The following is a 16,251-nucleotide window of genomic DNA, read 5'->3' as shown; positions in this document are numbered from 1 at the left end:
CTGCTCTCTTGTCTCTATAGCACACACAGACATGAGGGACTCCTGCTCTCCTGTCTCTATAGTGCACACAGGCATGAGGGACTCCTGCTCTCCTGTCTCTATAGCACACACAGACATGAAGGACTTCTGCTCTCCTGTCTCTATAGCACACACAGACATGACGGACTCCTGCTCTCCTGTCTCTATACCACACACAGACATGAAGGACTCCTGCTCTCCTGTCTCTATACCACACACAGACATGAAGGACTCCTGCTCTCCTGTCTCTATAGCACACACAGACATGAAGGACTCCTGCTCTCCTGTCTCTATAGCACACACAGACATGAAGGACTCCTGCTCTCCTGTCTCTATAGCACACACAGACATGAAGAACTCCTGTCTCTATAGCACACAGACATGAAGGACTCCTGCTCTCCTGTCTCTATAGCACACACAGACATGAAGGACTCCTGCTCTCCTGTCTCTATACCACACACAGACATGAAGGACTCCTGCTCTCCTGTCTCTATAGCACACACAGACATGAAGGACTCCTGCTCTCCTGTCTCTATAGCACACACAGACATGAAGGACTCCTGCTCTCCTGTCTCTATAGCACACAGACATGAAGGACTCCTGCTCTCCTGTCTCTATAGCACACACAGACATGAAGGACTCCTGCTCTCCTGTCTCTATAGCACACACAGACATGAAGGACTCCTGTCTCTATAGCACACACAGACATGAAGGACTCCTGCTCTTCTGTCTCTATAGCACACACAGACATGAAGGACTCCTGCTCTCCTGTCTCTATAGCACACACAGACATGAAGGACTCCTGCTCTCCTGTCTCTATAGCACACACAGACATGAAGGACTCCTGCTCTCCTGTCTCTATAGTGCACACAGGCATGAGGGACTCCTGCTCTCCTGTCTCTTCAGCACACAGACATGAAGGACTCCTGCTCTCCTGTCTCCATAGCACACACAGACATGAAGGATTCCTACTCTCCTGTCTCTATAGCACACAGACATGAAGGACTCCTGCTCTCTTGTCTCTATAGCACACACAGACATGAAGGACTCCTGCTCTCCTGTCTCTATAGTGCACACAGGCATGAGGGACTCCTGCTCTCCTGTCTCTATAGCACACACAGACATGAAGGACTCCTGCTCTCCTGTCTCTATAGTACACACAGGCATGAGGGACTCCTGCTCTACTGTCTCTATAGCACACACAGACATGAAGGACTCCTGTTCTCCTCTTTCTATAGCACAGACAGACATGACGGACTCCTGCTCTCCAGTCTCTATAGCACACACAGACATGACGGACTCCTGCTCTCCAGTCTCTATAGCACACACAGACATGAAGGACTCCTGATCTCCTGTCTCTACAGCACACACAGACATGAGGGACTCCTGTTCTCCCTGTCTCTATAGCACAGACAGACATGAAGGACTCATGCTCTCCTATCTCTATAGCACACAGACCTGAAGGACTCCTGCTCTCCTGTCTCTATAGCACACACAGATATGAAGGACTCCTGCTCTCCTGTCTCTATAGCACACACAGACATGAGGGACTCCTGTTCTCCTGTCTCTATAGCACACATAGACATGAAGGACTCCTGCTCTCCTGTCTCTATAGCACACACAGGCATGAAGGACTCCTGCTCTCCTGTCTCTATAGCACACACAGACATGAGGGACTCCTGCTCTCCTGTCTCTATAGCACACACAGACATGAAGGACTCCTGCTCTCCTGTCTCTATAGCACACACAGACATGAGGGACTCCTGCTCTCCTGTCTCTATAGCACACACAGACATGAAGGACTCCTGCTCTCCTGTCTCTATAGCGCACACAGACATGAGGGACTCCTGCTCTCCTGTCTCTATAGTGCACACAGGCATGAGGGACTCCTGCTCTCCTGTCTCTATAGCACACACAGACATGAAGGACTCCTGTTCTCTCTCTATAGCACACACAGACATGAAGGACTCCTGCTCTCCTGTCTCTATAGCACACACAGACATGAAGGACTCCTGCTCTCCTGTCTCTATAGCACACACAGACATGAGGGACTCCTGCTCTCCTGTCTCTATAGCACACACAGACATGAAGTACTCCTGCTCTCCTGTCTCTATAGCACACGCAGACATGAAGGACTCCTGCTCTCCTGTCTCTATAGCTCACACAGACATGAAGGACTCCTGCTCTACTGTCTCTATAGTACACAGAGGCATGAGGGACTCCTGCTCTCCTGTCTCTATAGCACACACAGACATGAGGGACTCCTGCTCTCCTGTCTCTATAGCACGCACAGACATGAAGGACTCCTGCTCTCCTGTTTCTATAGCACACACAGACATGAAGGACTCCTGCTCTCTTGTCTCTATAGCACACACAGACATGAAGGACTCCTGCTCTCCTGTCTCTATAGCACACACAGACATGAGGGACTCCTGCTCTCCTGTCTCTATAGTGCACACAGGCATGAGGGACTCCTGCTCTCCTGTCTCTATAGCACACACAGACATGAAAGACTCCTGCTCTCCTGTCTCTATAGCACACACAGACATGAAGGACTCCTGTCTCTATAGCACACACAGACATGAAGGACTCCTGCTCTTCTGTCTCTATAGCACACACAGACATGAAGGACTCCTGCTCTCCTGTCTCTATAGCACACACAGACATGAAGGACTCCTGCTCTCCTGTCTCTATAGCACACACAGACATGAAGGACTCCTGCTCTCCTGTCTCTATAGCACACACAGACATGAAGGACTCCTGCTCTCCTGTCTCTATAGCACACACAGACATGAAGGACTCCTGCTCTTCTGTCTCTATAGCACACACAGACATGAAGGACTCCTGCTCTCCTGTCTCTATAGCACACGGACATGAAGGACTCCTGCTCTCCTGTCTCTATAGCACACACAGACATGAAGGACTCCTGCTCTCCTGTCTCTATAGCACACACAGACATGATGGACTCCTGTCTCTATAGCACACAGACATGATGGATTCCTGCTCTCCTGTCTCTACAATGTTGGCAATGATGAGAAGCAATCACAATATAAAATTACAACATACTTTTTGCATAAATTATATTTAGGGTGCCTGCTTGCTGTCATTGAATAGAAGGTTTCAGGAGATAATACTTATACACACACTGAAGATTCCTACTACATGACATGAAGCAGAGTTCTTAAAAAGTGTTATACTCTGTTGTAAGAAGCATATTGTGAAATTGTAAAACTTTATAAAGGCAATGTCTTTTGTTGAAGGTTTGGTAAAAAAATGCAAATTTTTTAAACAAAATTTTTCTAGCAAGAAACTTTTTGTAGTTGTGTCCCTTGTGTTATCCGGGTTCAGCCCTGCGTTCCCCGGGGGCTGTGACATTTGCTCCTGGAGCTTTAAATAGAACTATTCTCAGCATACAAAGGAGTGGGCGTCATGGCAGAGGCTGCGGTACGTACATCCACATGTAGACAATACACGATGAAAAGACGTTTGCCCAGATTTATAAATACAAAAGCAGTACATTCTGCAAAGTCCAAAAATATTGTGAGTGTCGTATAGCCGAGGCCCAGCCCTACATGCCTCAGATTGCTAGAGAAGCAGCGCACAGCCCTACATCATGGGCAGAGTCGTCATGTGGGATGCATCACTTCCTCTGCATAGAAATCAGAACAATTAGGGACGTCACTGCCACTAATGTGGGGAAATTCCCAAATTTCTGATGCTTCTGTGTTTATTTTGCCCATTACTGTCATTAAAATTCATGTTTTAAGCGACGAGCTCAGCTCTGCTGCATTGTCAGATGTGGATCTGCTGCATCTGATCCCTGAGAATTGCCCAGGAGACTGTGGGATCTTGGAAAAGTGTTTTCAGCACCGAACAGGACGGACAGTTCCTCATCATAATCCACTTATTCATGCATTAGGATCACAGCATAAAAGGAAGTTTCATCATTTGTGTATTACCAGTTAATATGAAGACTACAAATGCAGTATATACATTGTACATATGTACAGTAGATAGATAGATAGATATAGATCAAAAGATACTGTAGATACATAATAGATATATATATATATATATATATAGATGATAGATAGATAGATGATGGATGGATATATAGATAGATAATAGAGAGATAGATGATAGATAATAGACAGATAATAGATGATATATAGATAATAGATAGATGTATGGATCTTTCTATTATCTATTATACACTCCCTGACAGAAGTTATGTCGCTTATCCATGTTATGTAAATAAAAGCTTATAACCTGACGTTACATTCATCCATTGGTTGTATAAATTATTCTTTTGAAAGCTGAAACCCTCCGAAATGTGGTTTAGGTTAAGAAAATAAATTGGCATCAATGCAGACATATTGATCAGTTAATGGACACAGAATGGTCTGATTTTGGCAAGACAAAAGTTTTGTCTCCTGGTCATATAATGCACCCAATCCTAGTTTACATCCTCACCTGTGCTTAGTAAATGATCAGTTAATTAGTGTGTGTGTATAAAAAGAAACCCAGCACCCCAGACCTTCACTTGAACTGAAACTTGAGTGCTGACAACATGCCAAAAATCCACCCTGCGACCAAAGCCTGGATTACCAAGAGGTTAAAGACCAGATCCACTGCATAGGTGGCTGCCATCTTTAATGTGTCTCAGCATCAAGTACAAAGAATTAAAAAAAGATTTGAAGAGACTGGAGATGTATTTGACAAGCCCAGGTCCGGCAGACCCCGCAACACAACTGCTCAGGAGGAACGTTTGTTGGTTAAAAAATCCAAAGCAAGCCCCTCCTCCACTGCAGCAGAGCTCCAACAGGCCTGGTCACCTCAAGTCCATGTGTCAACTAGAACAGTTTGTAGGATTCTGTCTCGAAATGGCCTCCATGGTCGAATCAGTGCCCAGAATCCAGCACTAAACAAAAGGCAAATAAAAAACCATGTGGCATTTGCAATGTCCCACAGCCTGATAAACAGATGGACGCGGGAAAAGTGGCAGAAGGTGGATTTCTCTGATGAATCTTAAGTAGAATTACCCCAAAGCCGCCGCAAATACTGCAGGAGACCTACTGGAGCCCATATGAATCCAAAATACACCCAGAAAACATTTACATTTGGTGGTGGAAAGATCATGGTCTGGGGTTACATTCAGTATGGGGTGTGCAAAACATTTGCAAGGTTGAAGGCAATATCAATAGCCTAATATATCAAGAAGAATTAGCTACCTCTTATATTCCAAATCATAAAAGGGTGTTATGACCTGGTGGTCAGGACAATAATGGACCTGGTGGTTAAGAGCGCACAGAATGACCTGATAGTTACTAATAACATAGGACGAGCTCTGAGACGTGGGAACTCTGCTGACCGCAATCCCTAATCCTATCACACACACTAGAAATAGCCGTGGAGCGCTCCTGACGCTCCGTAGGTGCCTCGTCACAGCCTAAGGAACTAGCTAGCCCTAAAGATAGAAAAATAAAGCCTACCTTGCCTCAGAGAAATTCCCCAAAGGAACAGGCAGCCCCCCACATATAATGACTGTGAGTAAAGATGAAAATTACAAACACAGAGATGAAATAGATTTAGCAAAGTGAGGCCCAACTTACTGAACAGACAGAGGATAGGAAAAGCAGCTTTGCGGTCAGCACAAAAAACTACAAAAAGACCACGCAGAGGGCGCAAAAAGACCCTCCGCACCGCCTCACGGTGCGGAGGCGCTCCCTCTGCGTCCCAGAGCTTCCAGCAAGCAAGACAACAATCAAAATAGCAAGCTGGACAGAAAAATAGCAAACCAGAGAAAAACAAGCAGTAACTTAGCTTCTGCTGGGAAGACAGGTCACAAGAACGATCCAGGAGTGAACTAGACCAATACTGGAACATTGACAGGTGGCATGGAGCAAAGATCTAAGTGGAGTTAAATAGAGCAGCCAGCTAACGAATTAACCTCGTCACCTGTGGAAGGAACCTCAGAAGCCGCAGCCCCACTCACAACTACCAGAGGAAGCCCATGGACAGAACCAGCCGAAGTACCATTCATGACCACAGGAGGGAGCTTGACAACAGAATTCACAACAAAAGGGGTCAAATTCTGAAGCAGGATGGTGCTCCATCTCATACATCCATCTCTACAACAAAGTTCCTCAAGGCATAAAAGATCAAGGTGCTCAAGGACTGGTCAGCCCAGTCACCAGACATGAACATCATTGAGCATGTTTGGGGTAGGATGAAAGAGGAAGCTTGGAAGACAAAACCAAAGAATCTAGGTGAACTCTGGGAGGCATGAATGACTGCATTCTGTGCTATTCCTGATGACTTCATTAATACATTGTATGAATCATTGTTGAACCGCATGGATGCAGTCTTTCAAGCTCATGGAAGTCACACAAAATATTAAATATGACTCTAATAGCACCACAACTTCATTCACCAACGTTATGCAACATATATTTGTATTTCAAGTTAATTATTTGTTTGAATATCACATTACTTTCTGTGGGCGACAAAACTTTTGTGTTGCCAAAATCTGACCATTCTGTGTCCATTAACTGATCAATATTTCTGCATTGATGCCAATTTATTTTCTTAACCTAAACCACGTTTCGGAGGGTTTCAGCTTTCAGAAGAATAATTTATACAACCAATGGATGAATTTAACGTCAGGTTATAAGCTTTATTTACATAACATGGATAAGCGACATAACATCTGTCAGGGAGTGTATATATATCATCTATTATCTATCTATGTATTATCTATCTATTATCTATCTATTATCTATATATGTATCTATTATCTATCTATCTATTTATCTATCTATTATCTATCCATTATCGATCTAATATCTATCTATTATTTATCTGTCTATTATCTATCTGTTATCTATCAATCATATTCTTTGTTTTCTTTGCACTTCTCTCTAGTGTCATCTATCAGTAATTCTCGGCTTTTGTGCTGCAGTCAGTTGTTTAGATCCATGTCATGTTTTGTGGGTTTATCACATATCGCACCTCGATTAGAGGATTACTCCAGAATACATCCTTCTTTTGCTGCTTTATCCCCGGACGACCTGAGATCTGATCCTGACCTGTTACATGATTCTTCCCGTCAATCTACCGGTGTGATTATAACCAGTCAGCAGTCAGTGTATCAGTGATAACAGTGTATTGAGGAATTGTCATTTGTGTAATTTTCCCCCAAAAAACGTCTCCTTTCATTCGTGTCGTCAGTCATCGTGATTAATCCTATGGATCTGCCACCAATGTCTTATCTTGGGCCAAGCTCTTACAATGTGTAAGGATTCGGCGGCGGCCCTTTTGCTGCAGCACTCCAGGTACGGTAATTACGAGATCTAATAATACAGCGATTATTGACAATTATCCCGGATTTATTACGTCGACTTTTTTCTTTTTTTTTTCTTCTATATCAAAAATAAGTAAATTCAGACTCATTTGTAAGTTTATGAAGCAGAAAGATCCTTAATTTTCCATCTTCAATGAATTTATTATGGATAACGGCAGAAACAAACAGGCTTATCTCCGCGCAGCCGGAGCAGACAACGCCGCCTCAGATAATGCCGCTTGTAAAATATGAAAGAGCAAATTGCTAAAAAGGGAGATAACAAGTCTTCAATCACGGGGAAACATCAAGGCGGCGAGCGTCAGCTGGGGCGGCTCTGCCATTATCTGGTCGCTGCACACAGGTTGGGGAAAAACCGAAACCAGTCGTAAAGGTAAATCTATGTACGGACACGATTCTTTGTGATCTCATGCGCTAAGGAATTAGAAGATGTTTTCCATGAGAAGGGCACAAGATATGAAGGGATTTTCACCACTTGTGCCTTCCAACTGGTGGTGTTCACGGTGTTGCAAAACTCATCGTACCCTAACAGATGCATACTCGTCCTCTGCTCCACTGATTATCCATGGTACTGCTGGAAAAAGCTATGTACTGTACTCTGCTACTTCCAGCAGTACCATAGACAATAAATGGAGTGTAAATTCACATGCTCAATCTTCGCTTCATTCCGACAGTTTTTCGGAATCGCTCAGGGCCTAGTTAGGGCTCTTTAAGACGTCCGTGAATTTTGATCTGATCTTGGATGCAATGTTCAGGATCTCATAGAAATATATGAAGCTGTCACGTTCGGGTCGGGAGATCCGTGGCCAGTCCGTGCTTCAGCAGTCCGTAATCTGGCACAGACATCTGAATAAGCCCTTATTATGAAATAACTATCTTTGGAACACACCTTTAAAGGGATTTTCTCAAGTTCAGTATTCAGGATAGGAACTAACAGCTCCTCTTCCTTTCAACTTCCTGCTTGCCGGGAACAGTGCAATCCTGATGATTGACAGTTCAGACCATCGGCATGGTCACACCGCTGACAGCAGGGGCATCTTTCTTTCTGCAACACAGGCAAACTGATTGGATCCGGTGATAAGAGCAGCGCTTACAAATTCTATAAAGAGCTTGTAAGCGTTGTGCTCCTCACCTAAGTAACTGGCGCCCTCTGATAACTATAAACTATAGAACTTATAAGCCCTCTGTTCTGGAGTACAGAGAACATTTTTTGGAAGGGAATCTGTCAGCAGGTTCATACTATGTAATCTGATAACAGCACAATGTATGGGGTTGAGGCCCTGATTCCAGCAATGTGTGACTTACGAGGCTGTGTATTTGTGTATTTATTCAATACAATCATTGTTTTATCAGCAGGAAATTATCACTACAGGACTAGGTGTCTCGTGCCATCTTGTCCAACCATGCCCCCAACACTGATTGTACACAGAAAGCAGCCAATCAGTGGTGTGGGCGGGGTTATACACAGCTCAGCATTCCAAGCTCTGCTAGATTTGCAGCAAAGAAAACTGCGATTCTATCACAACTGCTGCACCCAGCAAATTAAGTGTTACATCGATCTCTGCCCCTACATCATAATGCCCTGAGATAAGGTTGCAAAAACTTGGTGACATAGTCTCTTTAATAAGACGTAAACTGCAAAGTTGCTTGTTTTTTATTTAGCAAGATGAGAGAACCCTTTTAAAGCAATTTTAGGTACATTTTATTTTTCCCTGCAGTCTGGTAAGCATTTTTTTTATATTTTACATTTACTATACTACAGTTTTTTTAAATTAATTTAGCCATGAAAGCGTACTCTTTTTATGGAATTTCATGGTAACCTTTGTTTATATATACATATGTGTATATATATATATATATATATATATATATATATATATATATATATAAATATATATATATATATATAAATATATATATATATATATATATACATACATACATATATATACAAACATATACGAGTACATATTCAGGAGCTTCTCACTAATATCACCAAAAAGTTAATTTATTTCAGTTCTTCAATATAAAAAAGTGAAACTCATATATTATATAGCGTCATTACACACAGAGTGATCTATTTCACATGTTTATTTCTGTTAATGTTGATGATTATGGCTTACAGCCAATGAAAACCCCAAAGTCATTATGTCAGTAAATTAGAATATTTTATAACACCAGCTTGAAAAATGATTTTAAAATCCGAAATGTTGTCCTACTGAAATGTCTGTTCAGTAAATGCACTCAATACTTGGTCGGGGCTCCTTTGGCATCAATTACTGCATCAAGGCGGCGAGGCATGGAAGCGATCAGCCTGTGGCACTGCTGAGGGGTTATGGAAGCCCAGGTTGCTTTGATAGCAGCCTTCAGCTGGTCTACATTGTTGGGTCTGGGGTCTCATCTTCCTCTTGACAATACTCCATAGATTCTCTATGTGGTTAAGGTCAGGCAAGTTTGCTGGACAATCAAGCACAGTGATACTGTTGTTTGTAAACCAGGTATTGGTACTTTTGGCAGTGTGGACAGGTGACAAGTCCTGCTCAAGAATGACATTTCCATCTCCACAAAGCTTGTCAGCAGAGGGAAGCATGAAGTGCTCTAAAATTTCCTGGTAGACAGCAGCGCTGACTTTGGTCTTCATAAAACACAGTGGACCTACACCAGCAGATGACATGGCTCCCCAAACCATCACTGATTGTAGAAACCTCACACTAGACCTCCAGCAGCTTGGATTGTGGCCTCTCCGCTCTTCCTCCAGACTCCGGGACCTTGATTTCCAAATGAAATGCAAAATTTACTGTCCTTGTGGAGTATGTCAGCGACTGCTTTCTGGACATCTGTCAGGTCAGCAGTCTTCCCTATGATTGTGGCACTACTGGAACAGACTAAGGGACCTTTGTAAACGCTTAGGAAGCCTTTGCAGGTGTTTTTTGTTAATTATTCTAATTTACTGAGATAATGACTCTTGGGTTTTCATTGGCTGTAAGCCATAATCATCAACATTAACAGAAATAAACACGTGAAATAGATCACTCTGTGTGTAATGGCTCTATATATCAGTTTCACTTTTTGTATTGAAGAACTGAAATAAATTAACTTTTTGATGATATTCTAATTTATACACCTGTATATGTACATATCTATCCATGTATATGTACTATATACATATAGTCATAATTACATAATTATTGGTTTTATCATCTATCTGAATGTCACTGCCAGCGGGTGTCTCTGTCACTCTATATACAAGTTGCTATGTTGTTTTGTGTTGTTGTAAAGTGACTATCCAGAATTCTAAAAACATGGCTGCCTACTGCCAAAAACAGCGCCTCACCTGTCCGCAGGCTGTGTCTAGTATTGCAGCTCAGCTCCATTAAAGTGAATGTTGCAAATCTATAATACTGCACACAAACAGATTTTGTTTTGCATAATAAATAACATATTAACTTTATTCTGTGGCTCAGTACAGTTATGACAATACCAAATTTATGTAGATTTTTAAAAATGTTTTAGTCCTTTTTTTGGACACCCATCACCAGCCTGTGATTATTTTGCGGGGTGTTGATATAGCGAGTCCTCTCTGCTTCTCAAACGTATTAGGGGTTAAATGTCTGGGATCGATTCGGAAGTAACTGCGAACCTTGACATTATGGCTCTTGGTTCTCGTCACTGATGAGACTCGTCACCATGGCTGTGTCTTCGTATTGTTTGACACAATTGTAATGACGTGCCGCATGTAAAGTATGTGAAGTAGAAGGAAGACTTTAGGTCCGGGTGACCATGCGTTGGTATGATACTACCATAATGGGCCTGAGATCAGGATTTGACTGACCCAGCAGAAGACCAACCCATAACCAGAGGCAAGGACACAGGAAAATGGGCCAGAAGGAATTTGGGCTATCAGAATAATATATTTTGGGATCCAAAGGTTTCTAAGTAATATAGGACTACAGGAAGTAAATCTTGGAGAGATTTAGGTCATGATGGTGCATGAGTTTCAAAGATTGCTCTGTGCCGCTGCTATATCACAGTGCAATGCAGTAAATCGAGTTGCAAGGTGCTGCAACCATGACAAACAAGTCACAAAATATCCAACAAGAGATTCCTTTTTTCAACTTGCTTTTTGTGGTACCGTAATGGGCACAATTCAACCCCACTCACTTGCATTGCCCTGCAATGTAACGGGCATATATCAATCTTTGCTACCCAACCCTGTGTAGCTCCCAAAACTCACCATCAAGCCCTAAACTTAACATTTTTAGAAGTGTTTGAAGTTGGAGACTTAGGAACACTTATGGGCTCCTTTTCTGGCCATGTGCCTTCAATAAAGGTAAAGCATAGGCCATGTGCTCTGGGTGCTGGCTGCCAGGCATCTATAAAAAAACACACTTTGCCACAGTTCGGCTACATAGTTATATGAAGGAAATCATAGTTTATCCACCTCAATCTGTATTTTTCATTAAAATAAATACATCTTTATTAACAATCAATCAAATCAATTTCAATGCGGAAAAGGAAGAAAAAAGTCCATCTTAGTACGGAAAGAAAAAGTACACTACCCGCGTTCTTAATTTTTTTCTGAAATAGATTTTGATGATCATTAATTAATAAAAAAGTAATGTTATAGACAAATATAGACTGAAGCCAGTATTTCCATCAGTCTCTAAAAACACCCAACAATGGGAATCTCCAAGATCAGCAATAGAAAATTGGGGGAATGGGTGTGGCTTTTGCTTTCTATATTATCTAGTTATGGTTGCGAGCTGAATCTTTGCACTTGGTAAATAAACATCTTGGTACAAAAGGGGACGACGGAACTGATTTGATCTAGAAATGATCAATCGATCCCTGCCTGGGCATCATTTTAAGACTCCTGCTAGTTTCGTCATCTTAAGCATATAAATTGGCTATCTAGGGTTGGAAATCAATGGAACTTAGAATGCCAGTGTAATGGAAGACACAAGGGATGAAAGAATCTTTCAAGAACAAGTAGGGAACATATTGTACATAATGGTAACTAGTTGAATTCTAACTTGGTGCTGAGCCCCCTTAATAAAGTCATTCACGGGCTTGGACTGGCCCATTGGAGAACAGGTAAATCCAAGGGTAGGCCTCCCACATTTGCAACCATATGGATGTCAGTTCCATTCAAATCCAATATATATATATATATATATATCTGAAAAGATACAAAAGATTTACGAAGATTCCAAACTAGCCAAGGCTCTAATATAGCAATTGTGTAAGTGTATCCTCCAGACAGATCTCACTCCGGCAGGTATAGACTGACAGAACGGGGGTCTCAGGGATGGGCACTCACCTTGTGAGATGTGGAGGCAGAGCAGTAGCAGCATCCATCCTTTCGCCATTATCTCCAGGTGCCCCGGTCAGCCCCTAGGCTCTCTCCCCCCAGCCAATGTTGGACGGTCTGCGGGGGGAGGCTGTGTCCGCACCTGTCTCTCTGCTGGATAGCACTATGGAGAATTGAGGACATAGCTGAGAACTGGTTTGGTGATGAAGGACACACCTCGCCTCTTTCTTTTTTTCTCCTCCCTGCATTGCAAAAAAAAATGCAGAAAAAAATTGTAAATTTTACAGTGAGGAACATTTGACCTATAGACAGGGGAAACACCCAAAAAAGTACATGCCATTATGTGTTAATCATTGGGCCTGACGCGCATCGCAGGCGTAGTCAATGTCCATTTTGCCGGCGTCGTTTTCTGGATGCCAAAGTCTGAAGAAATCATCAATTACAGCAACGTTATTGTTATTATTGACAAATACTGAAAGATACTATGTAATGTAATCTGATACATTGTGCTGCACTCTCATACTACACATCTGATACACCTCAGCTGCTGCAGAACCTCACAATACACCCCAGCTGCTACAGAACCTCATTATACACTGCAGCTACTGCAGAACCTATTACTACAGCTCAGCTATTGCATAACCTCATAATACACCTCAGCTGCTGCAGAACCTCACAATACACCCCAGCTGCTGCAGAAAATCATAACACATATCAGCTGCTCCAGAATACCAGAACACACATCAGTTGCTGCAGAACCTCATAATATATACCCCAGCTGCTACAGAACCTCATAACACACCTCAGCTTCTGCAGAACCTCATAATACACCTTCGCTGCTGCAGAACCTCATAATATACCCCAGCTGCTACAGAACCTCATAATACACCTCAGCTGCTGCAGATCCTATTAATACAGCTCAGCTATTGCAGACCCTCATAATACACCACAGCTGCTGCAGAACATCATAAAACACCTCAGCTACTGCGGAAGTTCAAAATACACCTCAGCTGCTGCAGAGCATCATAATACTCCTCAGCTGCAGCAGACCCTCATAATACACCACAGCTGCTGCAGAACATCATAAGACATCTCAGCTGCTGCAGAACCATATAATACACCTCAGCTGCTGCAGAGCCTCATAGTACACCTCAGCTGCTGCAGAACCTCATAATACACCTCAGCTGCTGCAGAACCTCATAATACACCTCAGCTGCTGCAGAACCTCATAATACACCTCAGCTGCTGCAGAGCCCCATAATACACCTCAGCTGCTGCAGAACCTCATAATACACCTCAGCTGCTGCAGAGCCTCATAATACACCTCAGCTGCTGCAGAACCCCATTAATACACCTCAGCTGCTGCAGAGCCTCATAATACACCTCAGCTGCTGCAGGACCTCATAATACACCTCAGCTACTGCAGAAGTTCATAATACACCTAAGCTGCTGCAGAACCTCATAAGACACTTCAGCTGCTGCAGACCATAATACACCTCAGCTGATGCAGAACATCATAATACACCTCAGCTGCTGCAGAACCTCATGATACACCTCAGCTGCTGCAGAACCTCCTAATACACTTCAGCTGCTGCAGAACCTCACAATACACCTCAGCTGCTGCAGAACCTCATAATACACCTCAGTTGCTACAGAACATCACAATAAACATCAGCTGCTGCAGAACCTCATAATACACCTCAGCTATTATATCTCTTAGATGTGGCTGTTGGTCGACCTTTCATTCTTCCCAGCCGCCATACACATGCATGCTCAGCTCAGATGAGCGTACATATGCTTTTATTTTGGAGCGTGTAGGAAGCTGCTGCCAGACATCTGAGATTGTCGAAAGTGGAAGTTCAGTTTACATTCCTTTTTCGTGACAATATGATTGTGACCAGGACAAGGCTGGACTTTTCTGCCTAAGGACAAAGCAAAGCTGTAAGGGCCACATTACTGAACAGAGCACTAAAGGGAGGGAAATCCACTGACGAAGGGAAGACGGAATATCCCTTTATCGGACCCTTATAAATGTGTTTGTTTAAACAAAATGAAGATTGAATTGTCCAAACAGACTGATCAAAAGTTATTTCTGTTGTTTGCTACTCCATGCCTAGTTTCCTAACCAAGAGGCGCAGCACTTACAAGAGCTTGAAAGCACTGAAGCAGGCGGATCGCTGGATCTGGATAGTTTCAGTGTCCCCGCTCTCCTCTCCTCCCATATCCCAATGCTGCCTTTACGTGCTCCATGGGAGAGTGCACAGTTTGGACCAGGAGTGCAGCACTTACAAGCTCTTTGCTCTAGAGCTTGTAAGCATTGCTCTGAAGCTGGCCAGATATTTGGATCCATCTTGCACTATTATGTTGCTGCCAATCTTCAGAAGCATACTGCGCCCAGACAAGCAGAAATCCAGGACATTGTGCTCCTGTACTGCAATCATGAGAATAGCCCTTTATTTGTATCTTCTCCTGTAACAGAAATATGATAATTGTACATTCCAAGACACTGCAGAAGATGGTAATTTTCTATCACTAGACTTCATGGTTCAGCCCTTCACAAGTGACATCTCCAGACGTTTATGTTCCTCTTCTGCAGAGTTTAGTAGACACGATTGTCATGGTACAGAGGGTTTCTTTGTATCCAGGACATCCTTCACTTCCACCCACCACGGTTCAACTACTTTTACATGTGTGGAAGTCACTCACTAATAAGTTAAAGGACGGGTACTTGGGTGTGTCAGACCTAGACTCGAGTGTTTTGACCTAGCCCCGACATTTGGGCCAACCACAAGGTGTTGGTATTAGACAGACTAGACGTTGAGAAGAGTCTTATCTGTGAGTTGGGACTGTCGGGGCGACTGAGATTTATATTGAGCCCCAGTGGGAATTGATGTAAATGAACCTTTTGGGAATTGGGTCTTGGTTCAGCTTTTGGTTCCAGTGGGAACAGATGTTAAGGAACCTTTTGAGACATCTACCTTTTGGATCTCGGCTTAACTTTTGGCATTAAACCTACTACATTCTAGTAACAAAGGAGCACCCCAGAGTAATGTGACGAGTTCCCGTCTTCTTCATCTCTATTGTTCTTGCACCTGTATTTACTCCACTTATAAACTTCTTAAAGAAACATTTCTGTCAACATCGTTCCGTGTCCTACAACACAACCCTTGTTGATCGAAGACCATCTGCAGACGGTTCAGCCTGGCATATCAATGTAAGGAATGCATATAATTCCTATGGAGCCTTGGTGTGTCCAGCAATAGAAGAAAAGATACCTGATCTTCTGGTTCAAAGACGCGTAATAGCACCTTTCAAATATTTTAGGAATTCGGTGACAGCAGCATAGCTATCTCACTGACTGTGGGTGTCCATGAATTAGGTGCTCATATAGGGATCAACCTGAATGTGACGGGATCAACCAAAAGTCTGATGTTTATGACTTAAGAAGAAAGAAGGATCAGGCATTTCGGACATTACCATGGCCAACCTTTACACTCAAGGAGATCATTTTTGTCAGCTACTTTTCCTCCTTTTGTCCAGCATATGGTTATGCCTGTTAATT

At 42.9% G+C, this 16,251-nt stretch overlaps 1 protein-coding gene across 1 annotated transcript in view; it reads right to left on the bottom strand.

The window, feature by feature from the left end:
• The window catches only part of LOC138651990 (urokinase plasminogen activator surface receptor-like), a 35,843-nt gene extending 22,965 nt beyond the window's left edge, over nucleotides 1–12,878 (bottom strand). Inside the window, exon 1 of the mRNA XM_069742660.1 lies at nucleotides 12,699–12,878. Coding sequence (XP_069598761.1) covers nucleotides 12,699–12,747 — 49 coding nt within the window. The 5' untranslated portion in view covers nucleotides 12,748–12,878. The remainder of the gene's footprint in view (nucleotides 1–12,698) is intronic.
• Nucleotides 12,879–16,251: the final 3,373 nt, after the last annotated feature.

Source organism: Ranitomeya imitator, chromosome 10 (genome assembly GCF_032444005.1).
Source record: "Ranitomeya imitator isolate aRanImi1 chromosome 10, aRanImi1.pri, whole genome shotgun sequence".
NCBI lineage: Eukaryota > Metazoa > Chordata > Amphibia > Anura > Dendrobatidae > Ranitomeya > Ranitomeya imitator.
Note: the sequence above shows the minus strand (reverse complement) of the source record. Positions and strands in the feature narration are given on the sequence as shown.